Source organism: Colobus angolensis, unplaced genomic scaffold (genome assembly GCF_000951035.1).
Source record: "Colobus angolensis palliatus isolate OR3802 unplaced genomic scaffold, Cang.pa_1.0 Scaffold245, whole genome shotgun sequence".
Taxonomy (NCBI): Eukaryota; Metazoa; Chordata; class Mammalia; order Primates; family Cercopithecidae; genus Colobus; species Colobus angolensis.
The window spans coordinates 2,012,546-2,037,706 of NW_012115655.1; the positions used below are offsets into that span (position 1 = coordinate 2,012,546).

Genomic DNA, 25,161 nt, shown 5'->3' on the forward strand with positions numbered 1-25,161 from the left:
CGGCAGCCCCACTTGGCCTGGGCCGGCTGCGTACGGCTGGAGCTGGAGGGAGCGGGGACGGGGGAAAGGCTGCACCGTCGCCAGGGGGCACCGGAAACCGCCTACAGTCATTTACAAGTGTCCATCTCGAAGACTGCCTCAGAATTGAATCCAAAGTTCCCTCAGTGTCATCTTATAAATGGCCCCGGCTTCGCAGAGGCCGAGGGCCGGATGGTCGCAGGCGGGTGCAGTCCGCCAGCTGGGAGGGTCTCCACGTGGCCTCGGGACGCCCGGCAACTGCTGCATTTGTGCCAGGCTGCACCTCTGGGACTCCGCGAGCACAGGGGCAGGTGCAGCAGTGAGGGTGTCAGGAAAGACTCGGGGCCCTGCTTCCTGGAGAACACGTGTTTCAGTCAGCCTGTGAGTCGCCGCCTATTTGCCTTTACGATGCTAGTCTACATTTGTGACAACCAATCCACTTTTCATTAGAATTGGCATTAGCCACCAATCGACCTTGTCCTAGGTTCTGAAATTCCTAATTTTAAAGCATGGCCATTTGCAAAGGCTTTAGTTTGATAAAGGGGCCACAGAACTGGCCACTAAGCTATCAAGTTCCTTTCCTCCTGCGCATGCATGGCTCTGTTCAGGCAGAGCCGTTGAGGGATCCTCCAGTGTAAAGGCAGGTCTGTTCAATGCAGGACACGGCCTCAAACAACTCCCTGGCCACCCACAAAAGCCTTTCTGAATATTTGAACGTGCTCTCGGTATACACTGCAAACCAATGACTAATAACACTACTGAGACAGCATTAATTACCCAGAGCTCCATTTCAAGATTGTACTTGGAAGGTATCCAGTCTGCGCCCGGGAGAGGACTGCAGTACATCCCTGGCCAGTCAGAAAACAGATTCATCTCCCAAAACATTGCCTGCCTTAGCTTGAAGTTGTAGCAAAGTGACATGACGGCTGCCCAGAAGTGGCAGCAGGTCAGCTGAGCAGGCCAGGCCGTGGCTCAGCAGGCAGCAGGCAAGGCGCCACGTGTAGGGGGAGACCCTGGAAGATGACACACAGGCCCGCGTAAGAGTGAATTGCCTTTGTGGACTGTGCGCCACAGCCCTGGGTTAGCCAGCCTGGCAGATGACGCTTGGCACTAAAATTCTCCATCTCGCAGGAAAAGAGAACAGCTCTCTTTTTATTACTTCATTGATCAAACAACAAAGAGCACTTACTATGCGCTAGGACTAATTCCGGGTGCCTTCAGGAGGTTTATGTGGTAGTGACGGATGGAAGTAAGTGTAATTGAACTGATGAAGCCAGGTCAGCATGAGAGGGAGGCGGGTTGGGGAAGGCTGGACTTGCCACCTGTTGTGAGGGAGGGTGGTTGGGCCAGGTGGGAATGTAGGTCACAGGGAGGAGGGTTCAGCTGAGGTAGCAGATCATGGAGGGTCTTGGCAGCCACACTAAGGAATTTTAGTTTTTCATATGGCTGGATGCGGGTTGGCTCATGCCTGAAATCCCAGCACTTTGGGAGGCTGAGGCAGGACTGTATGAACCCAGGAGTTTGAGACCTGCTTGGGCAACATAGTGAGACCCTGTCTCTACAAAAAACTTGTAAAAATTAGCCAGGCCTGTGCCTGTAGTGCCAGCTACTTGGAGGCTGAGGCTTGAGCCCAGGACTTCAAGGCTACAGTGAGCTATGATTGCACCACTGAACTCCAGCCTGGATGAGAGAGACCCTGTTTCAAATAAATGAAAGTTTTTCACGGGTGACAACCAAGGAATGACAGACGCGTTGTTAGCACTCTGGCAGGCATATGGAGAAGCACAGGGACGCTTTGGAGACCAGATGGATGAACAGGCTCAACAGTCCAGGGACTAAGAGGTGAGGACCACCATGGAGGCACAGGCACTGGGAGCGCTGAGGGGCTGGATTCTAGAAATATGAGGCGAGAGAGGGAGATCTCGAATGGCTCCGGGTTTCAGACTTCACTGATCGCTCATGTCACTCCTTAAGCCGAGTGCTATTTGAGGGGCCTGCGCAGGGTGGAGGGTAGGGTCCCAGCACCTGGAACCGTGCATGTGTTGCGGTAGACACATTTACTAAGAGTACAGATTCTGTGGGTCTGGAGCTCAGAATCCTCACAGATAACTGAGGCTACGGGAAGTGCACCCACTCAAGAAGCGTGTGGAATGAGGGAGACGGCAGCCACGGCACGTTCCTAGGTGCCCCACACTTCAGGTGCTGGAGGCGGCAGCACAGCCCAAGAGGCCCATGAGCCAGGGAGTGCATGGCCTTGAAGGCAGTGATCGCTGGTCCCCGGAGAAGCCAAGAAGAGAAATGAAGCACCCTCGTGGGCAATCAGGAGGGGGGCTGTGGATAGCAAGGCTCTTCTGGCCACAGCCAGGCTCTGGCCTCCCCATGCCACGCAGAGGCTCCAGCAACGAGGGGTTTTATGGACCAGGAGGTGCTACAGGGAGTTCTTTTTCCCAGTCACAAAGCAGCGACAGAGAAACATCTTCATTGCCTCTTTGCCTGGTCTGCCCAAAGCATAATGTCAATTAATGTTGGATTCTAGAGGGAATGTCCCTATGAACTCAGCCTCCTATCCCATCTCTGGAAAATGCATCTTAACTCATCTGTGTCGCAGAGTTGTTAGCGGATGTCAGAGCAAAGCAATGTGGCCTTGGACACTGCCCTACACCACATGTGCCCTGTTTCTTCACTGGCAAAATGATGGCTGGGTTAAGATAACTCTCTCCCCTAGAAGTGATACGAGTTCAGAACAGAATCCTGTGCCTGCGAATAATAACTGTCCATCACAGTAGAAATCCAGCCTGATGGAAGGAGGATATGAAGGACTGCCAAATACTGGACAATTTCTATGTGCTGGGTGTGTGCTCCCATGCAGTTCTCACCTACCTGGCGAGGTGGGCACCACTCCCGCTCCTTTTCCAAAGCTGCCGTTCCCATCGCCCCATGGCACACAACCTGAGTCAGATCGGCCACATGAGGCTGACGTCAGGGCCTTCACTCCTCCCAGGACAAAGGTGCAAGACTTGGCGTAACATTTTGAGGCCATGAAAAGACTAAAAATTCTCCTGTAACTCACTTCAAGAAGAACAAACTCTCAAACTGCGTTTCCTAGATGTCATTCTCAAGCACGAGGGTAACATGAATTCCCCGACAGTGAGGCTGTGATGACAACCACCACTATCTATTTCAGTAAGACGCTTCAATTAGAACATACTTTCAAACCGAAGATAAAATTCGGCTCAGCTTCAAGTCTGAATTTACCCAAATCACTTCCTTCTACCTCTTAATTTCTCTACAAATTGAACCTAGAAAGCAAAACCTGAAAATAGCTTTTTGTATGTGCCACTCACTGCCAGAAAACACTACCTTTCCTGGGAAAATTGAGAAAATACTGCAGCTGTTATTTCAGATCATGCCGGAGAGGGGATACTCTTGACTTTTACTTGCAGCCAACCCAGGGAAGGGGTAGGTAAGGAAGAGTGAAGGCTAAGCAGAGGCGCTGGAGGGTCCACAGACAGGCACCAGCGCCTTCACGTTCTGATCAGGCCTTTCAGCATGCACTCTCCCCAGGTCCTGGCTCAAATGATGTCAATGCAATGACCAAAGCAAAATGCCAGAGCCGTGTCCGCCCCTTAAAGAGAGAACGCACACATCTGCTTACAAACTAGATAGAAACCTTTATTTCACAACTTTATCATCATTCACTTTCTAAAAAGACAGACTAGGGGACACAGCTGAAAACACTGGGAGGCCAGATGCTGGCATCTTCCAGGCGGGAGCATAGCCGTGGTCACTCGGGCCGGTGTCTCCTGGGGCTCTCAGGCGTCATGGACGAGATGCATCACTACTGTCCAACCCCAGTTTTACTTAGAGCCACCTCCTTTTTTGGGGCCATTAGTCCTTATTTCATGCCAGATTTTCACTAGAGGCTCCCTGTTCTTCCAAATCAGTTCATGACCATAAGTAACATACCATCTGGAGAAAAGAAAAACAAACCAGGTCTGATATTCAAACAGTGTGACATACAAATGGTAAGCAGCATGGTGATAGCTACAAAGTTGACATTTTAAAAATCGAATGACACTCACTATGTAGCCTATTAAAACTGACTCACTTAGAGAAATGATTGAGCTTTCACATTAGAATATGTAAAAGGCAGAAGTAGGATGGGACGATGGCTGAATGCTCTGCGATGTGTAAGTACTTCACATATACTACTTTTGATTCACCACTATCTGCAAGTTAAGTACCACTTTTCCCATTGGAGACATGAGGCAACCAGGTCTGAAAGACAGTAGCTTGTCCAAGGTGCTAATAGTTTCTAAGCGGTCAATCAAGGCTCACTCGCAGGTCAGACTGACTCGATATTCTGAAGTGTCAGAATTAGCACTGACCCAGGATGGCTATCCCAGCTGACATGCCTCCATCATCTTCCTCCTAGCTATACGAAGGGTGGACAGCTCATCCAAACTCTGCCCCACTTTAAGATCCATAGTTCCGATCCCCACTCTCCTGTTCACAAAGCCTAATTGCTGACTGCGGCCTCAAGCAATGAGCCTGGGAGGCTGACACACAGAGAAGTTTAGTAACTTCGCCTGCTCAGGCTCCACAATGAGGAATCAGCAGACTGAGACTAGAACCCGAATCTGCTGCTGAGGCCTGTACTGCAAGCACTGGACTTTTCTGCAGCGTGTAGGGAGCATCTTCTGTGAGCTGAGGAGCACACTGAGCTCTGGGAAGGGCCTGCCTCGAGAAGCTCCTGAGGGCACTGGGGGTGTAGAAAGGCTTCCTGGAGGACGTGGGGTGGATTTCCAATGGCAGTTAGTGAGAGCTGGCTATTGAAACCTTTATTTTTGCTCTGGCTTCCCCAAACAGATTTCATGTTTCTTGAGGCAGAGACCAGATTTTGTTATCTTGCATCTAGCTCCCAGACACCTGACTGAAAAAATGCTGTTTGACTTAGAGATCAGAATAGCAGTTTAATGTTTTAATATTTTAAAAAATGTTTTGAATGTATATGTTTCATTATAAAGGGCTCGATTTGTACCTGAATATTAATATTCACTAAATATAGTTAAAATCTGATTATACACATTAATCAGCATGTAATAAAAATTCTGTGCTTAGTCTCTGAATTTAGAACAGGAGAAAAAGGAGCACCCTAATATTCCAATGCAATTGTAAAAATTCTCCCCCCAAAAATCACTTTGTCAGGAACTCTTCATTAATAAAGTGTTTTCCAAAATCTTTTTTGTTGTTAGACAGAGTCTCGTCCTGTTGCCCAGGATGGAGTGCAGTGGCGTGATCTCGGCTCACTGTAACCTCCGCTTCTCAGGTTCAAGTGATTCTCCTGCCTCAGCCTCCTGGGTAGCTGGGATTACAGGCAAGTACCATCACGCCCGGCTAATTTTTGTATTTTTAGTAGAGACAAGACGAGGTTTCACCATGTTGGTCAGGCCGCTCTCGAACACCTGACCTCAAGTGATCTATTTGCCTCAGCCTCCCAAAGTGCTGGGATTACAGGCATGAGCCACTGTGCCCGGCCACCCAAATCTTTTTAACCTACTTATTTCAAGCAAAGAGTCAAATACTTTAATTTTACAGGTATACTGTCTGACTATACTCATAAATCCAAATGGAATTTTTCATTTGGCTAAACTAAAATAGGGAAATGCAAGATGACTGATTTCTAGGGCACTCTTTTCTGCAGCGGCAGCGCAAGCCAGCGCTCATCTGAAACTCCAGCTCTGCAATTCTTGTGTGACCTGGATAAGTTACTTTCTTTAAGCAGTTTCTTTTTCTGTAAAATAAAATACCTCACAGGATTTTAAGAGAATTAAATCCTTAGCTTAGGCACACAGAAAATATTCAGCATATTAATATGTTAGCTATTACTATTGCAACAGTACAATGTGAATACTATAAGGTTTGGTCAGAGGCAAAGTCAGAGAAATGTATAAGTGGATAATAATGGAGTCTTTACCACCAACAAAATCAGTGCACTTTAACGAAAAAAAAAAATATTTTAGATTTCTAAATCTAGATTAAAGCTTTTAGAAAAGATGAATTCTGGACATGACTGAGATCCAGTAAATGAAAAGGAGTTTAAATTAGAAACAGTAAAGAGAAAGGATTCCTCCGCCTTTCAGACCCTGGACTTTAAAATGCATTTGATCCAATTATTTTCAGAATGGAAAAAGGCCATTTACTTATAGTCCAGATGAATAAAAATCTACTGGGGAGAAGACCCTTGAAGTACACATGGAAGGATCTAGATAAATTTAGAGCTCATAAAACAGAACCCCTTCATGTTTCTTATACTGTAACATCAGGTCAGTTTCTACTATTTATACTGCACTGCTGTTAGAGCTAGACCTTGCATGTACTACACACTAATCACTTAAAATGATAAATGGCATAATCACATTCAGTCCTGCCACCCACTGGGAAAAACTGCTTCACTTAGAATAGATTTTTCTTTTCAGTAAAAAAATTAAGTTTTCCATTGTCGCGGAACACAATAAAAACCAAGTATGGGCAAAAGGCAACACTAATGAGGACAAGACAGGCCCTGAGGGGATCCAGCTCAACAGACTCCTGCAGGAGGGTCTCCCACAGTCAGATGGTTGTCAAGAGTCCTGACCGTGTTTCTGTGATAGAGTTGCTACTAACTACTAGTGTAGGCAAAACCCCATTGTCTGAAGCACACGTGGTCTTGTAGCCACAATGCCATTTGCCGTGACCCAAGGAAGCAGTTTAGCAACCAATTCCACATGGTGTGATGGGGGTGGAAAGGGCTTATAGAGGTGGGTTTACTGCTCTGCTATTGAAGAGCTGTTTGGCCTGGGGAAGATAATGTCTGATCCTCAGTTTACCATCAGTAAAATGGGAGTATAACAGTGTAACATAAGGGAACTAGCTTGGTGCCTGCCTACAGCAGGTGCTCAGCAAGTGTCCACAATGGTTTGCAGTCACCGGCCTCTACTCCAGTCATGCAGAGTAATGGCTCCGCCAACTCAGCATGTCTGCACAGCACTGGTGAGACAGAGGTCGGGGTAACAGAGTGTCTGAAGGGGAAAAAGGAGATGACAGCACAGACTAGGGGCCAGGCGACAGTCTTCTAAGAGGGGGCTGAGAATAACAGGCCAGGAGTTGGGGCAACTTAAGGTTAAGGGTAGGGTAAAGGCACAGACTGTCTCTACGAATAAGCCAGGTAGGCTGGGTAAGCCCAAAGCAAGCCATGTTGAGGTTTCCTGACCCTCCCAAGCCCACGTGCTTCTGCTTCTGTTGCATAGCTCAATGTCTCACTCTGCCGTGGCACTGGGGGTGGGAGGAGGGCATGACCCAAGGAAGCAGTTTAGCAATTAATTACACTCAAACTTACATTCCAAAAAGAGCTCCCCCAAGATGTGCTGCATGATCAAAAAATTTCCATCCCAGGATCATTCCTGCTGTATCCATGGCGATAATGGCTTTCAGGGCCTGAAAGGCAGCAAGAAACAAGAGAAGCGGCACAACTGTGATTCCTCCAGCACTGACGTTTCTAACTTAAGGGCAAGAACCCAGTCAACATAAAAACATCACCACTATCCCCAGAACTGCACTTCATAAAAATACTTACATTCCCTGCTGTGAACGTGAACATCGGAAGGAAAATAATGGCAAGCCTCCCTTCTGGGATCTTAGTGCAGACAGCTGCGAGGACCGTCATGATGGCGCCAGACTGCAAAGTAACACAGCAGGGAGAATGGGAAACGCAACATGCAGCTGCTTATGGCTACAAGGTCTCAAGAGCAGCACATTTCCTAGAAAGTTTATATGCTGCACATTTCTAGGTGAGCACAAGGCTGAGGCAGACAGATTATCTGAGGCCAGGAGTTTGAGACCAGCCTGACCAATGCGGTAAAACCCTATCGCTACTAAAAATACAAAAAAAAAAAAAAAAAAAAAAAAAAAATTAGCCGGGTGCGGTGGCAGGTGCTTATAATCCCAGCTACTTAGGAGACTAAGTCCTGAGAATGCCTGAACCCGAGAGGCAGAGGTTGTAGTGAGCCGAGATTGTACCACTGTACTCCAGCGTAGGTGAAAGAGCGAGACTCCATCTCAAAACAAAATGAACAAAAAAGACTATATGAGAGTCCCTTGTACTATTTCCTTCAACTTTCCATAAGTTTTTAATTATTTATGAATGTTTTTTAAAAAAAGAAAAAGACACCTAAGAGCAAAATAACTTTTAAAAGAAGCCCCTATCATTAAAAAGCAAGGTTCCTACTTCTGGAAAATAGCATCTACCTCTCTTAATCAATGTTTTCTTGACAGGTTGCTTCACAATACAAGATTATCTTACATTTGGTGAATTACTAAAACTTTAAAGAAAAGTATTATGAGTCCCAGAGATCTCAGATGTCCCCAGTCCCTCATATAACTGCCAAGTGGCCTCAACAAGGAAACAAGCTCAGGTTGCAATCTTAGAAGTCAGGGTAACTTCAAGATGGAAGGAGAGCATGAACATTCCTCAAAAGGAGAGCCCAAGAAGACCTGAATTTTGACCAAGCTGGCTTCTGTGCAAGAGTCTATAATTGTAGCCAGGTACAGTGTCTCACGCCTGCAATTCCAGCACTTTAGGGGGCCAAGGCAGGTGGATCACCTGAGGTCAGGAGTTCAAGACCAGCCTAGCCAACATGGTGAAACCCTGTCTCTACTAAAAATACAAAAATTAGCTGGGCCCACGCCCAATGTAGTGAGACCCTATCTCAAAACAAAAGAAAAAAAGTTGAATGGACTGTTCAAATATGTTTGTAAATTACTGTATTGGTACTATCCTGGGTAATTTTTAAACTATTCTGTAGAGACGGAGTCTCCCTATGTTGCCAAGGCTAATCTCAAGCTCCCGGGCTCAAGTGATCCTCCCACCTGGGCCTCCCAAAGTGTTGGGATTACTGGTGTGAGCCACTGCACCCAGCCAATTGTGTTTTCTTATTCAAGTTGAGATTTTTCTGGTTCCTGATATGATGAGTGATTTTTCAGTTGAAGCCTGATCATTTTGGATATCATGAGACTTTGGATCGTATTGAAATCTACTGTTTTAGTTAGTCTTCTTCTGACACTGTTCTGATGGGGAGAGGGGATGCCGTGACTCATTACTGCTGGGTAGGAGTAGACATCCAGGTTGCTCACTCAGCCGCCTTTGCCTCCTGAGGGATAGGGGCTCTTGTCACTGCAGGGCAGGGATGGGAGCTCGGGGCATGCAGGCTACCTAGTGTCCTACCTCTGCTAATGTCGCTTTGGCTAGGAGGAGCAAGGGTGCTTCTTTCCACTGACACCGCCTGTTAGGCATATTGGGATGCCTCATTACAGTGTGGCAAGGGTGGAAGTCTAGGCTCTGCTCAGCCTTTGCGGGGCAGCCGTTTCTCTAAATATTATCTCCAAGGTTTCTGTTTTGCTAGGTTATCCTTTTTTGGTCCTTGACTAGAGAGAACATTTTGAGGGATGATCAGTATGAGGCCAAAAGAAAGCCCAGGGAACTCACCACCACAACATTCATTGAATCTCAGGCTTCCTAGCTGGTCCGCTTTCCTCTCTCTTCCTTTCAGAGTCGTCTTACATTTGTTTCATATGTGACACCCAGGGTCTTTAGCTCTGCTTAGCTTTTGTAAGCAGAGGGAGCAGATTCACTTAAATTATAATACCAAAAAAAGTTAAAAAACATAAGTATGATAGAATTGAAGATTATGTAGATACAGAAAAATGTTTACGAGCGCAGGCGCAGTGGCTCACAACTGTAATCCCAGCAATTTGGTAGGCCGAGGTGGGTGGATCACTTGAGGCCAGGAGTTGGAAACCAACCTGGCCAACATGGTGAAACCCCATCTCTACTAAAAATACAAAAATTAGCTGGGTGTGGTGGTGTGTACCTGTAGTCTCAACTACTCAGCAGGCTGAGGTGGGAGAATAACTTGAACCCGGGAGGCGGAGGTTGCAGTGAGATCGTGCCACCTCACTCCAGTTTGGGCAGCAGCGAGACTCTGTCTCAAAAAAATATATCTATGTTTATGAAATAAGTAAAAAAAATCAGATGTGCATATTGATTACAAGTATATAACCAGTGTACCTAAAAATACTGATGGAGAACAAAAGACCTTCATCTCTTCCCATGGACCCACACCTCTTAGGTCTGGTTGGATCAGGGTTCATGACTCACTGTACTGAAACTGTATGAATGTGAATGTTTTCTGAGAAGATAAGGTTTCATTTTCATTAAATTCTTCTTTCTGACTAGAAAAAGTGAAAAAAAATCTCTCTGCATGGGAGTAAGCCCAAACATTTGTCAAAAAACAAGTTGTGATTTATTCAGACGTATACTTAAATTTATATAAAAGCCACATTGAGAGAAAATTCTAGAAGGATGATGGAACTGCTTCTTTATCTTTAATATGCAATAATTACAATAAGTTATAATCACAAAACCAGTGTTACATAGAATTGTACAGATAATGACAATTTTTTTTTTAACAGAGAATAATCATCTATGGAATGGTAATTTAGAAGAACTTCATAGAATTATTATTATTATTATTATTTTTTGAGACAGAGTTTTGTTCTTGTTGCCCAGGCTAGAGTGCAAAGGCGCGATCTCGGCTCACCGCAACCTCTGCGTCCCGGGTTCAAGTGATTCTCCTGCCTCAGCATCCCAAGTAGCTGGGATTACAGGCATGCACCACCATGCCCAGCTAATTTTGTATTTTTAGCAGAGCCGGGGTTTCTTCATGTTGGTCAGGCTGGTCTTGAACTCCTGACCTCAGGCGACCCGCCCACCTCAGCCTCCCAAAGTGCTGGGATTACAGGCGTGAGCCACTGCGCCTGGCAGAACTTCATAGAATTTTAATGCTCTTTCATATCAACTAATCAAATTATATTTGCTTCATTTTGGGGAAAAATGTAATTTTTATTTGTTTTGGGTTGTTTTTTTGAGACAAAGCCTCACTCTGTCGCCCGGGCTGGAGTACAGTGGCGCAATCTTGGCTCACCACAACCTCAGCCTCCCAAGTAGCTGGGACTACAGGTGCACACGGCTGCCCCGCAAAGGCTGAGCAGAGCCTAGACTTCCACCCTTGCCACACTGTAATGAGGCATCCCAATATGCCTAACAGGCGGTGTCAGTGGAAAGAAGCACCCTTGCTCCTCCTAGCCAAAGCGACATTAGCAGAGGTAGGACACTAGGTAGCCTGCATGCCCCGAGCTCCCATCCCTGCCCTGCAGTGACAAGAGCCCCTATCCCTCAGGAGGCAAAGGCGGCTGAGTGAGCAACCTGGATGTCTACTCCTACCCAGCAGTAATGAGTCACGGCATCCCCTCTCCCCATCAGAACAGTGTCAGAAGAAGACTAACTAAAACAGTAGATTTCAATACGATCCAAAGTCTCATGATATCCAAAATGATCAGGCTTCAACTGAAAAATCACTCATCATATCAGGAACCAGAAAAATCTCAACTTGAATAAGAAAACACAATTGGCTGGGTGCAGTGGCTCACACCAGTAATCCCAACACTTTGGGAGGCCCAGGTGGGAGGATCACTTGAGCCCGGGAGCTTGAGATTAGCCTTGGCAACATAGGGAGACTCCGTCTCTACAGAATAGTTTAAAAATTACCCAGGATAGTACCAATACAGTAATTTACAAACATATTTGAACAGTCCATTCAACTTTTTTTCTTTTGTTTTGAGATAGGGTCTCACTACATTGCCCAGGCTGGAGCACAGCGGTGTGTTCATGGCTCACAGCAGCCTCAACCTCCTGGGCTCAGGCCTTCCTCCCACCCTCCCACCCCTCCTGAGTAGGTAGGATTACAGGTGCATGCCACCATGCCCAGCTTAATTTTGAAATTTTTTGTAGAGATGGGGTCTCACTATATTACCCAGGCTGGTCTCAAACTTCCTGGGCTCAAGTGATCCTCCTGCCTTGACTCTCAAAGTGTTGGGCCTACAGGTGTAAGCCACTGTGCGTGGCTATCCCCTTCATCTTATAACATCTCACTAAACCAAGAGGACTAACACTTTACATTTTGTAGCAACACAACTTTGTTAATTGAGTTTTTTTTCCAGATTTCTCATTAAAAATGCCATTATACCTGCTGATTTAATTTCCTTGAATTTTAATCACAGATTCATTAAGATATTTGGGGATAATTTTATCCTACCATGGTTCTATAGGATTTTGATGACTGAACAGGAACTACCATGTCCACATTTTTTACTATGTGCTTCTTATTGTGCTAAGCACTCTAAATGAACTTGCCTTGCACATCAGAAATAGATGGTGTTATCCTCATTTTATATGGGGAAACTGAGGTTCAGAGAAGTTCAGTAATATGTCCTAGAAATCACAGGTAAGTAGCAGAACCAGGATTGACCCCCACTCTAATTCCAAATACCTTACTGCCATACTTCATTAATTTTGCACTTCAGTTTCTTATCTGTAAGATGAGGACAAGAGTTGTCCAAGAGCACATCAAAAGGCCCTTGCAGGTCCTTTCAGCTAATGAGAAAGGTCTCTTCACCCTCAGAGCCCCCATAGTCCTCTAGAGAATCCTCATTCCTTTCAGTGTATATTAGATGTGTGTATGCTTTTTCCCCAGCTAAATTCGAATTCTGAGTGTGATTCACCCTAGTGGTCTTCACTGGCTTCCTACATTAGCTGTTGAAGGAGGTAGAGAATACGATTCGAAATACATAAATTATACCAGAGCGAAATTTCATAAAGAAAATAAACATTCCACGAAGGAAAAAGGGGGCTTAAGAAAGCGTGTCAGTCATAGACAGAATACAGGCCTCACTGGGAAAATTAGACGTAAACAAATTTGGGGAACACACAAATTAGGAAATGGTTATTTTACATAAGAATTCTTTTTAAAATTGAATCTTTTTAGAGTTCCTTTAAATAGGAAATCCCCTATTTGAATGCATTTAAGTGAATTAGTATTTAAATATGTACAAACTGAATGTGTAGTTTAAAGAAATATTACATAAAGATTTCCATGTGCCTAGAAATCTGCCATTAAACTCAAAACACACTTAAAAAATTTTTCTTTTCTTTGAGACAGGGTCTTGTTCTGTCACCCAGGCTGGAGTGCAATAGTGTGATCTCAGCTCACTGCAACCTCTACCCCACAAGTTCAAGTAATTCTCCTGCCTCAGCCTCCCAAGTAGCCGGGATTACAAGCGTGCGCAACCACACCTGGCTAATTTTTGTATTTTTAGTAGAGACAGGGTTTCACCATGTTGACCAAGCTGGTCTTGAACTCCCTGACCTTAAGCGAGCTGCCCACCTCAGCCTCCCAAAGTGCTGGGATTACAGGTGTGAGCCACTGCACTCGGCCTCAAAACACTTAAAAAAAAAAAATTTTTTTTTTTTTTTGAGACACGGTCTTGCTATGTCACGCAGGCTGGAGAGAGTGGTGCAATCATAGCTTACTGCAGCCTCAACCTCCTAGGCTCAAGCTATCCTCCTACCTCAGCCTCCTGAGTAGCTGAGACTACACGCATGAGCCACCACACCCAGTTAATTTTTAAAATTTTTTGTACAGATAAGATCTTGGTATGTCACCCAGGCTGGTTTCGAATTCTTGGGCTCATCCTCCCGCCTTGGCCTCCCGAAGTGCTGGGATTACAGGTGTAAACCGCTGCATCCAGTCTAAGAAAAAACGTTTTAGGCATCCAGAATATAAGAGCTCTGAGGGCAGGAACCTTTGTCATTGTTGTTGTTCCCCACTTTCTAAAACCATCACAAATAATCGTGATCATCTTGCTCACTGGCTGTATCCCCAGGCTCTAGCATAGTACCTAGCAGGCACTCCAATATTGACTAAATAGAAGGATAAAGCACCAGATTCAAACCTGTAATTAGAATTTTCCAATACGGGATTAGGCTCTTTGGTTTATGAGGATTGCATACTTACCGTTCTGAGACATACTCTATTCTGGTAAACATATATATAGAGAGAGCCAATGGTTAAAAGCCACAGCCAGAAATTTACAAAGCTTTACGAATGCATAACTGAAAATTAGTCAACTGTATTGTTTCAATGTTAAGTTCTTGGTTTCCATGTAGGGTGAAGGACATATGAGAAGCCCTTATCAATTTTACAACATTCTTCTAATTCTAAACTTATTTCAAAGTAAACTTAAAAATTAAATTGAAAAAAATTAAATAGAAATACTTACTGCACCAAGTGATGGTCCATATCTTCCTGTGGCAACTTTACCCACGTAACTGACAAAATTGGAAATAACACCTGAGAAACAAGTCACATTACAATAACTTAAGTGAGGTATAAAAATGGTTTGCATTTTTTTTTCTTTTTCTTTTTTTTTTTTTGAGAGAGTTTCACTCTTTCGCCCAGGCTGCTGAAGTGCAGTGGTACAATTTTGGCTCACTGCAACCTCCGCCTACTAGGTTCAAGTTATTCTCATGCCCCAGCCTCCAGAGTAGCTGGGATTACAGGAGTACGGTTTTCATTTCTGACTTCCACACAGTTTAAACAGTGTCAGGTTTCAGTCTGGATCACTGTGAGGATACAGACATGAATACTTATGCTGCCTATCATTTCAGCAACTTTACAGGGGATGAAAAGTCTGACCTGCTGCATGATCTGCTGAGCGAGAGTCACTCACTTTACTTCTCAGTTACCATTTTCCTCAACTGTAACATGAAGACTCATTCTTCAGGAGTATATTCTCTGGGCTGTACTCCAGACACACTAAATCAGAGTATCTGGGGTGGGACAACAGACTGGATAATCCCTTAAGTCTCTTTGGCTTCACTGTCATTTGAGTCAACTTGGCTCATTTTTAAAAACTTCCTATGGAGCAGGAATTAATGTATCTGAAACAGACCCATGGTAACTACAACATAACTAGTGCTTGGGAAAGAACTATACACTTACCTTACAAGCCAAAAACAATGCTCAGGTTTTTTTGAAGGACTAGATACACATAAGTATTCGATGAACATTAATTAAGCATCTACTCTGGGCCTTGTGGTAGATGCTTTTATTTAGTGCTTTCTTTAACCCTTTGTCATGAGGAGGTAAGTATCATGAGGTTTAGTCATTTTTGCAACATCACACAGCTGGTAGTAAAAATAGGATCTGAACCTGGGTCTATCTCCAAGCTCAGTGTTTTTCACTACAGCACAGCAAAACTGCCAGATACACTGTTTCTAAATATAGAGATTTTAGAAATTAATTTTTATATTGTATTAAGTAAGTACATTTTACAAACAGAGAGGTAAGTAAAATCTGACCAACTGTCACGTTAGCAGCATCTAGGGACCTGTCACACATGAGAATTTCCTAACTGAAATAAGAAAACAATACCATCTTCAAGACCATGGCTAGGAAGTGGTTCCGTTCCAACATACATTCTTGCAAAGAAAGACAGAACAAGCTCATTCTTGACAATCATATTGCATAGCTCTGATTTAAAGCTTTCTGTGAACTGAACACACCGGGGGAAACGAGCTTGCTTAGGGTTATTTAACAAAGACCCAGGAGATTGAGGCAGCCGGGAAGACTGGGAACCACTATCTATAAAATGGTGGGCCTAAACTAAAGAAATCAAGGCCCAATGAGATTTAAAAAATGACGTGCTTGGCTGGGCGCGGTGGCTCAAGCCTGTAATCCCAGCACTTTGGGAGGCCGAGATGGGCGGATCACAAGGTCAGGAGATCGAGACCATCCTGGCTAACACGGTGAAACCCCGTCTCTACTAAAAAAAATACAAAAAACTAGCCGGGCAAGGTGGTGGGCGCCTGTAGTCCCAGCTACTCAGGAGGCTGAGGCAGGAGAATGGCATGAACCCGGGAGGCGGAGCTTGCAGTGAGCTGAGATCCGGCCACTGCACTCCAGCCTGGGCGACAGAGTGAGACTCCGTCTCAAAAAAAAAAAAAAAAGACGTGCTTAAATTCTATACTAATCTTTACTTAACTCCTGTTTATCCTAACTTAAAATTAAGCATACCCACATAATTCATATGTAAGAGGAAATCAGCAAAATGAGAAGCAGAAAAGGCACACCTCCACCAATCTGTGGCACCCTTCTCTACATACACTGTGAAAAACAAATACATTCTGAGCACTCACTACGTGTAGAATATGGCAGTAACCATTCCTTGTGTCCCTTCTGCAGATAGGTTAGAGTGCTTATACTTTCAAAGGCCCCGAGATTAAAGCATATTACCTGCAGATAGGTACAATGCCATGAACTGCTCTTGACCCAGAATGTTCACTATGCTGGAAGAGAAGCTCCACAAAACGTACATATTTGCCGCCATGTGAAATAAGGAGAAATGGCTGAATGTTGACAGCAACATTGGAGAACAAAGGACTTCTACAAGAGAAAGAAAAACACGGTCTGGTAATCATGGAACACACAGCCAATAAAAATTATCTATTTTAAACTTTTAAAAGTAGGTTGGGCGTAGTGGCTCATGCCTGTAATCCCAGCACTTTGGGAGGCCAACGCAGGCAGATCACTAAGTCGGGAGTTCAAGACCAGCCTGGCCAACGTGGTCAAATCCCATCTCTATTAAAAATATAAAAATTAGCCAGGCATGGTGGCACACGCCTGTAATTCCAACTACTTGGGAGGCTAAGACGGGAGAATCACTTGGACCCGGGAGGTGGAAGTTGCAGTGAGCTGAGATTGAGCCACTGCACTCCAGCCTGGGCCACAGAGTGAGACTATCTCAAAAAAACAAAAAACAAAAAAACTATGAAACAAATTAAACATGGAAAACAAAAACAGCTACTTTTTTTTTCTTTTTTCTTTTTTTTTTTGAGACGGAGTCTTGCTCTGTCACCCAGGCTGGAGTGTGGTGGCATGATCTTGGCTCACTGCAAGCTCCGCCTCCCAGGTTCACGCCATTCTCCTGCCTCAGCCTCCCCAGTAGCTGGGACTATAGGTGCCCGCCACCACGCCCGCTAATTTTTTGTATTTTTAGTAGAGATAGGGTTTCACTGTGTTAGCCAGGATGGTCTCGATCTCCTGACCTTGTGATCTACCTGCCTCGGCCTCCCAAAGTGCTGGGATTATAGGCGTGAGCCACCGCACCTGGCGTCACCAGCAGCTATTTTTAAGAATTTTCTGTTATTTTTTTTTCCCTGGAGACAGAGTCTTGCTGTGTCGCCCCAGGCTGGAATGCAGTGGCATGAACTTGGCTCACTGCAGCCTCAACTTCCTGGGCTCAAGTGATCCTCCCACCTCAGCCTCCTCAGTAGCTGGGACCCACAGGGACGCACTCCCATGCCCAACTAATTTTTGTATTTTTAGTAGAGATGGGGTTTCACCATGTTTCCCAGGCTGGTCTTGAACTCCTAAGCTCAAGCAGTTCACCTGCCTCAGCCTTCCCAAATGCTGGGATTATAGGTGTCAGCCACTGTGCCCAGCTTAAGACATCATTTTTAAAAGTGGTAAAAAGCTGTCTTAGTAAATCTCTTTTCTACTTCGTATGCAACCCATAAAGACTCTCAGTTCAATTAAAGCAACTTGTCCTTATGGCAAAAGTTGATAATAAAAAAATAAGCAGTCTGGGCAACATAGTGAGACCTCATCTGCACTAAAAACAAAAAATTAGCTGGGCATGGTGGCATGCACCTGTAGTCCCAGCTCCTGGGGGCTGAGGTGTGAGGATCACTTGAGCCTGAGAAGCAGAGGTTGCAGTGAGGCAAGATTGTGTCACTGCACTCCAGCCTGGGCAACAGAGCCAGACCCTGTCTCAAAAAAATAATATAAAATAAAAAATGAAAAAGTAAATTATGTTAATTATAAAGTTGTATGTAATATTTTCCTTAAAGAATAAACTTGTCGGCCGGGCATGGTGGCTCACACCTATAATCCCAGCACTTTGGGAGGCTGAGGTGGGCGGATCATTGAGGCCACGAGTTCAAGACCAGCCTAGCCAACATGGCAAAACCCGTCTCTGCTAAAAATATAAAAATTAGCCAGGCATGGTGGCATGCGCCCATAATCCCAGCTACTCAAGAGGCTAGAGGCACGAGAATTGCTTGAACCCAGGAGGCAGAGGTTACAATGAGACAAGATTGCACCACTGCACTCCAGCCTGGCGAGAGAGCTAGACTCTATCTCAAAAAAAAAAAAAAGAATAGGCTCTTAATTTGTCAAAAAATATTTAGATATTTACTATGGGTGAGGTTCATTTTAGGTATCTAGGACATTACATTGAGAGAGATGAGGCTGGGCACAGTGGCTCATGCCTGTAATCCCAGCACTTTTGGAGGCTGAGCCGGGCGGATCACCTGAGGTCGGGTGTTCAAGAACAGCCTGTCCAGGCCGGGCGCGGTGGCTCAAGCCTGTAATCCCAGCACTTTGGGAGGCCGAGACGGGCGGATCACAAGGTCAGGAGATCGAGACCATCCTGGCTAACACGGTGAAACCCTGTCTCTACTAAAAAATACAAAAACCTAGCCGGGCGAGGTGGCAGGCGCCTGTAGTCCCAGCTACTCGGCAGGAGAATGGTGTAAACCTGGGAGGCGGAGCTTGCAGTGAGCTGAGATCCGGCCACTGCACTCCAGCCTGGGCGACAGAGCGAGACTCCGTCTCAAAAAAAAAAAAAAAAGAATTAAAGAACAGCCTGTCCAACATGGTGAAACCCTGTCTCTATTAAAAATACAAAAACTAGTTGGGTGTGGTGGCGGGCACCTGTAATCCCAGCTACTAGGGAGGCTAAGGCAGGAGAATCACTTGAACCTCGGAGGCGGAGGTTGCAGTGAGCTGAGATTGCACCACTGTACTCTAGCCTGGGCAACAGAGCAAGACTCTGTCTTAAAAAAAAAAAAAGAAAAAGTAAAAGAGAGATGAGGTCCCAATCCTCAATGAAGGAGCTTACAGCCTATCCTCTGTATTTTGCTTGTAGCTATCGATAGGTAACTCGTCTCTTTTACAGCACTTTCATTAACTAAAACATATTTCTTTCATATTATTTCTACCTTAAAATAAAATCAAACAAGTCAGACTTACTTGAGGCTGGATTCGATGTGAAATATCTGATCATTGTCCGCTGCAGAGAAGGTACTCTCCATAAACAGAATACAAGGACATTTGCAGCTATAATACCTACAAAATAAATATTTATAATTTAGGGAGGTTTAAAATAAAAGCAAAAAAGTCTGATCTAAATTACCGCCTCGTAAGATCTCTTCCACAATTATGTAAGAGTACTGTATACTTGGGGGATGGAGGGTGAGCTAAAAAAAACCAAGTGAAACCAATGCTTTTAAAGTATCAGCACTGCCTAGGGTTGGTAAAGTCACAGAATTCCTGAGAAATCACAAATGCTCTAGGAGCTAACTTCCTTTCCCTAGATCCATATTTTACTTCTTTAGAACAGTTTACTCTTCTCAATAATAATCAGATCAATAATATTGTCTATAATAGCCAAACCAAAGACAGAAGTAATATATAAAATTAGGTTCTTTGGCCAAGAGTAGAAAAGCTAACATTACTCCTTTTTCCTCAGGGCATGGTGTGCTTCTTAAACTTACTGCCAGCTTATGGAAACATATGTGAGTCATCTGTGTAGGTGAAGGTCAACATGTTTGAGAAAAATACTCATGTGATAGGAATTCGGGGATAATTCAGAAACACTCTGCAACTGCTTCTGAAGTCTGTTTACATGTGGGAGTTGGGTGACTTTCCTTTTTCTGTAAGTGTTGATGTTGTTAGTACTACTATGAAATTGAGGTTTATTTGATAATAGAATTAACTTGTTAGATTTTAGATAAGAAATTAAGTTATTCTTGAAAACTACAAACTTTAAAAAATATATTAATTTTATGAATTGCCACAACTCCTTCACATAGCAGGTATTCATCTACTTGTTGAATTAAAATAATTTAAACAATTTTCATTCCTCCAGTCTCTGTAAGCAACAGGCAAGTAGCACTTTCACCTTCTTCAATGCCAGTAAGGACTGATTTCAGTAACATTCTGGTAAAAGGATTTACTTTAGAAAATATTCTTTGTCTAGTCCCTGGCAGCTGCTACGTCTCAGTGTTACCTGTGGCTTCTGCACTTGCTCATTCTGTAATGCTCTCAGCTAGCCCCCGGCATTTCTAGTCTGTCCAGTTTTTGCTCTCCCACTTGAGAGGTGGGAAAGGAAGCTACATTTTTCACAGATCTTAAGACATTTTTCCCGTTTTAATATCTGAAATCAAGATGCATCTTATAATTGGTGGTATGTGATAGCTTAATTGGTAGCATTTTTTCTTTCTCTGTAGTACACTAAATAAAATTTTATTGCATTTTGTTGAACTGATTCCATCAGTTGTATCAGATGTCTCACTAGTGGGGACTGTGACAGCCATTATACCATCTTTGGTAAACAATTACCCAGAACTCTTTTAAAGATGGTGAGAGGGACAGCATTTATGCAAAGATGGGAAAAGGGATCATACACCAAGCAATGAAGAGCGAAAAGCACTGTGTGCACCTCCCATTGTGGAGCCTGGAACCCTGGGAAGGGTAGGCAGGCAGAGCCTCCTCAGAGGGACTGGAGTCTTGGGAGGGTTATCCTACAGGAAAAGCAGTGATTCGTGTTGCCCAGGATTCTTTAGTTTCCTTTGGGAGAGTTAATCATCTTTACTACGCAGAGTGCACGCTTAGGTCTAGGTTGTCATACCCAGTGATTGATATCTTAGGGTAAAGAAGACCTGAGAATAGTCTGGCCATGATCATAAAGATCGGATTGCCAAGATCATGATCTGTCAGGGCTTTGGTGTTTTACTCTAATTGTGGTTCAAGGCAAAGCGAGCAAAATGGGGTCCTGATCCTGCCTGCTAGGCTGAAAAATGGCAATGACTACTCTGCTTCCGCTGTCAGTTCCATGGGCAACTTCCTCAAACCACTGATACACAGCACACACAGCTTCTGGAAACCACAGGTACCACAGCACCGTCAAGAGGAGGGTATGTCTCTGGATAAAGTGATTACAATAAAGGAAAATACATGAAAAAAAAATGAAAGATAAAGGCCAGGCACGGTGGCTCACGCCTGTAATCCCAGCAGTACTTTGGGAGGCTGAGGCAGACGGATCACCTGAGGTTGGGAGTTCGAGATCAGCCTGATCATCATGGAAAAACCTTGTCTCTACTAATAATACAAAATTATCCAGGCGTGGTGGTGCATGCCTGTAGCCCCAGTTACTCGGGAGGCTGAGGCAGGAGTGAACCCAGGAGGCGGAGGTTGCGGTGAGTCGAGATCACACCACTGCACTCCAACCTGGGCAACAAGAACAAAACTCTGTCTCAAAACCAAAAGAGTAGGGGAAGATAACCAAAGACATCAAGGTTAACAGTAGACAAAGAGTTAACACTGCGAAGTTTTCAATCCAAATGCAAGAAGCTTTTCTGATAAAGTATGGAGTACTGGCACTGAAACAGACTGCAGCCAAAACCCCTTACTTTATAAGCCAGTGGTCATCAAACTGCTTTCATGAGGCACCCCATTAGTAAACACCATCCATTAGTAAGAGACACATCCCATGTATGTATACTTATTAACAAATTATGTACGTCAACCACTATGAATTCTTCATAAGACACATTTAACAAATTTAAAAGAAATAAGAAAAGTGAAATGCACATACTTTCTTCTTTGTAAACCCTATTCTGAAGGCCAATTATAGATGAGAAAAACTGAGGCTGTAAAAGGTACAAGTTGTCAGTCAAATTCAGTGGCCAAGCCAGAATTCCTAATCTAGTGCTCTTTCTACTATACACCAAGACATGGGGAGCCAGGAGGATTTATTTTGACCTTGGTCACTCTAGGACTTCAGACACCACATAAAAATGGCTTCCTTACTTGGGAAAGAGCATATGCTGGTCCCCAGAAGCAGATAAGAATGAGAGGATTTGTGGCAATCCTAGGCCTACTGAGGCAGTACTGCATTTTGGCTAAAAGTATGGGTGAAGGAGTCCAGCAAAAGTGACTCTGTCCTACTTACACTATAACCTGGGGAAGAGGCCTAACCTCTCAGCTTGTTTCCTCTTCTGTAAAATGAGGACAATAAAATCTACCTGAAAGGGTTGAATGGGCCGGGTGTGGTGGCTCATGTCTATAATCCTAGCACTTTGGGAGGTCCAGGCAGAAGGATCCATCCCTTGAGCCTAGAAGTTTGAGACCAGCCTGGGCAACATAGTGAGACCTCCTCTTTCCAAAAAAATGAACAATATCAGCTGGGCTTGGTGGCACATGCTTGGGTCCCAGCTATTTGGGAGGCTAAGGAACCCAGGAAGTCAAGTCTGCAGTGAGACAAAATTGTGCCACTGTACTCGTCTGGGCGACAGAGGGAGACCCTGCCTCAAAAATAAATAAATAAAAAAAAAAAGGAAAAAAAAGGGTTGAGTGATGATGAAATGAGAAAACATGATTAAATGTAGCAGTCACACAGTGACGAACCAACAAATGGAAAACATGGTGAACAGAGAATGGCCTTTTCAGGTCTGAATCCTAAGTAGTGCCACTTAGCAGTTTTGTGGCCTATGGCACTTTATTCCCTCATTTGTAAAATGAGGATAATAACTCCTACCTCATAAAGGTTGTAGTGGGGCTTAAATAAGATAGTACATGCACCTAGTATGCAAATAATCAAAGAATAATGGTTTCCTCCTCTCTCCTCCTCTGAGAAATAGAAGGGCTTAAGTTTTGTATATCTCCACTTAGGAGGGATGTTACCTGCTTCTTCCTGATTCTATGGTAACTCTTGGACAAGCTTGGCACTACTGATTCAGGAAGGCTGCTGCTGTCCTAGTGCCTATCCTCACACCTGTGTAATGCACTGGACTACATCAGTGAAAAAATAACAAAATAAGGATCTCTGAAAACTCTCCTTCATAAGAGCAATGAAAGAACTGGCAAAAAATGTCAGAATCAACTTTTTCAGAACTCTGGAAACTAATCAAAGGCTTATAGCAAACCAGGGCGTATTTACTTAAGAAAAACAGCTAGCTTTACAGCATTTTGCCATTCTCCTGCCTCAGCCTCCCAAGTAGCTGGAACTACAGGTGCCCGCCACCACACTTGGCTAATTTTTTGTATTTTCAGTAGAGACGGGGTTTCACCATGTCAGCCAGGATGGTCTTGATCTCCTGACCTCATGATCTGCCTGCCTCAGCCTCCCAAAGCTTTGCAGCATTTTAACTTGGCCTAGTCCAATCCCCCATTCTCTAGTTACAAGGTAGTCTTAAAAACTGAGGTAGCTGGTAGAATGGAGCTGGAGCTCTTTCAACGCCTCATTCCCAAAGAATTGTCATTATTTGACCTGGCTGTTGATTCCATATAAGACCCACTTTCAAGGCTGTTTAACCTGACTGGGAGCTCCCCAAGTACAAAACTTTTCACAGAGAGTGTTTGTCAAAAACAATGACAGGTAAGTGTTTTAAGTTTCAGACTGCTAGAGATGCTGGATAACACATGGGGGCAAATAAGAGACTAATCAAAAATCTTAAGAGGAAAAGCAGGGGAATAAGATTTCAACAGAAACTTTGAAAACCTCCAACATATTCCTGGACCCTAGAAGGCCACATGCATACTAAGACAAAATAGACCTTAAGACAAAATTCATTGCTAGAGAAAAAGAAGGATATTATACAATGATGAAAAGGTCAATTCATCAAGATATAACAATTAGAAACACATGCACCTAACAAAAGAATCTCAAAAGACATGAAGAAAAATGGACAAAACTGAAGGGAAAAATAACTCAACAATAATAGCTGGAGACTTCAGAACTCCATTTACAATAATGGAGAGATTAATTAAATGATTAGCAAGGAAGCAGAAGACTTGAGCAACTCCATAAAACAACTAGACTTAACAGACACCTATAGAACACACCACCCAACAAAAGCAGAATATACATTCTTCTCAAGTGTACACGCAGCACATTCTAGGATATGTTCAGTCACAAAACAATTCTCAATAAACTTACACTAGAACACTAAATTATACAAAGTACGTCCTCTGATCACGTGGAATGAAATTACAAATCAACACAGAAATAAATTCAGAAAATTCACCAGTATGTGGAAATCAACAAACTCCTAAATAACCAATGGTTCAAAGAGGAAATCACAAGGGCAACTAGGAAACTCAGATGAATGAAAACAAAAATACAATATGCCAAAATTTATAGGATGCTACAAAAGTGGTGCAATGAAATGTCCACATTAAAAAAGGAGATCTCAACTCAATAACCTAACTTTTCACCTTAAGAAAGTGTAAAGAGAAGAGCAAAGTAAAACCAAAGCAAGGAGAAGAATGAAGAAAATAGGTAAATGAATAAAAAAACCCAGAAAAATTAATAAATACAAAAGTTGGATCTGTTTGAAATGATCAATAAAACTGACAAACTTTTAGCTACAGTGACAAAGAAAAAAAGACTCAAATTACTAAAGTCATGTCATACAGGTCTGGGATTTGCTAAAAAATAAAAGGAAAAATAAAAACAAATTACTAAAATCAGGAATGAAAGCAGAATGTTACTACCAACCTTACAGAAATCAGAATTACTACAAAATACAATGAACAATTATATACAAACAAATGAGAATAACCTAGATGAAATTTAAAATTCCTAGAAAGACACCAACTACTAAAACTGACTTGAAGAAATAGAAAATCTGAACAGACCAAGAATAAATACAAAGACTGAATTAGTAATTTAAAAAACTTACCACAAAGAAAAGTCCAGAGCCAGATAAGGTGTTAGGTGCCTATGTTTCTCATTGGCTTCACTAGTATTTGAGTTTCCTACAGCTGTTTTAACACAAACTTGGTGGCTTAAAACAACAAAAATCTATTCTCTTCCAGTTCTGGAAGCTAGAAGTCAGAAACCAAGGTGTAAAGTGTCAGCAGGGCCATGCTTCCTTTTGAAGGCTCTAGGGAAGTGTCCTTCCTTCCCTCTTCCTAGCTTCTGGTGGCTCCCGACAATTCTTGGCATTGTTTGGCTTATAGGTGCATCACTCCAATCTTTGCCACCATCTCTTTGGTCTTGTTTTCTGTATCTTTCTTTGTCCTCTCCTCTTCTTATAAAAACATGAGTCAATGGATTTAAGGTACATCCTAATGTAAGATG

At 43.6% G+C, this 25,161-nt stretch overlaps 1 protein-coding gene across 2 annotated transcripts in view; it reads right to left on the reverse strand.

Annotated features, from left to right (window-relative positions):
* Positions 1-3,666: 3,666 nt before the first annotated feature.
* PARL (presenilin associated, rhomboid-like) overlaps positions 3,667-25,161 on the reverse strand; it is a 54,271-nt gene continuing 32,776 nt past the window's right edge. The window contains exons 5-10 of one of the 2 annotated variants that reach the window (XM_011945807.1): positions 19,047-19,142; positions 16,248-16,397; positions 14,233-14,303; positions 7,634-7,735; positions 7,397-7,494; positions 3,667-3,987 (exon numbers count right to left, since the gene is read on the reverse strand). In XM_011945807.1, coding sequence (XP_011801197.1) covers positions 3,876-3,987; positions 7,397-7,494; positions 7,634-7,735; positions 14,233-14,303; positions 16,248-16,397; positions 19,047-19,142 — 629 coding nt within the window. In that variant the 3' untranslated portion in view covers positions 3,667-3,875. The remainder of the gene's footprint in view (positions 3,988-7,396; positions 7,495-7,633; positions 7,736-14,232; positions 14,304-16,247; positions 16,398-19,046; positions 19,143-25,161) is intronic. The other variant, XM_011945808.1, reaches the window with a different exon arrangement.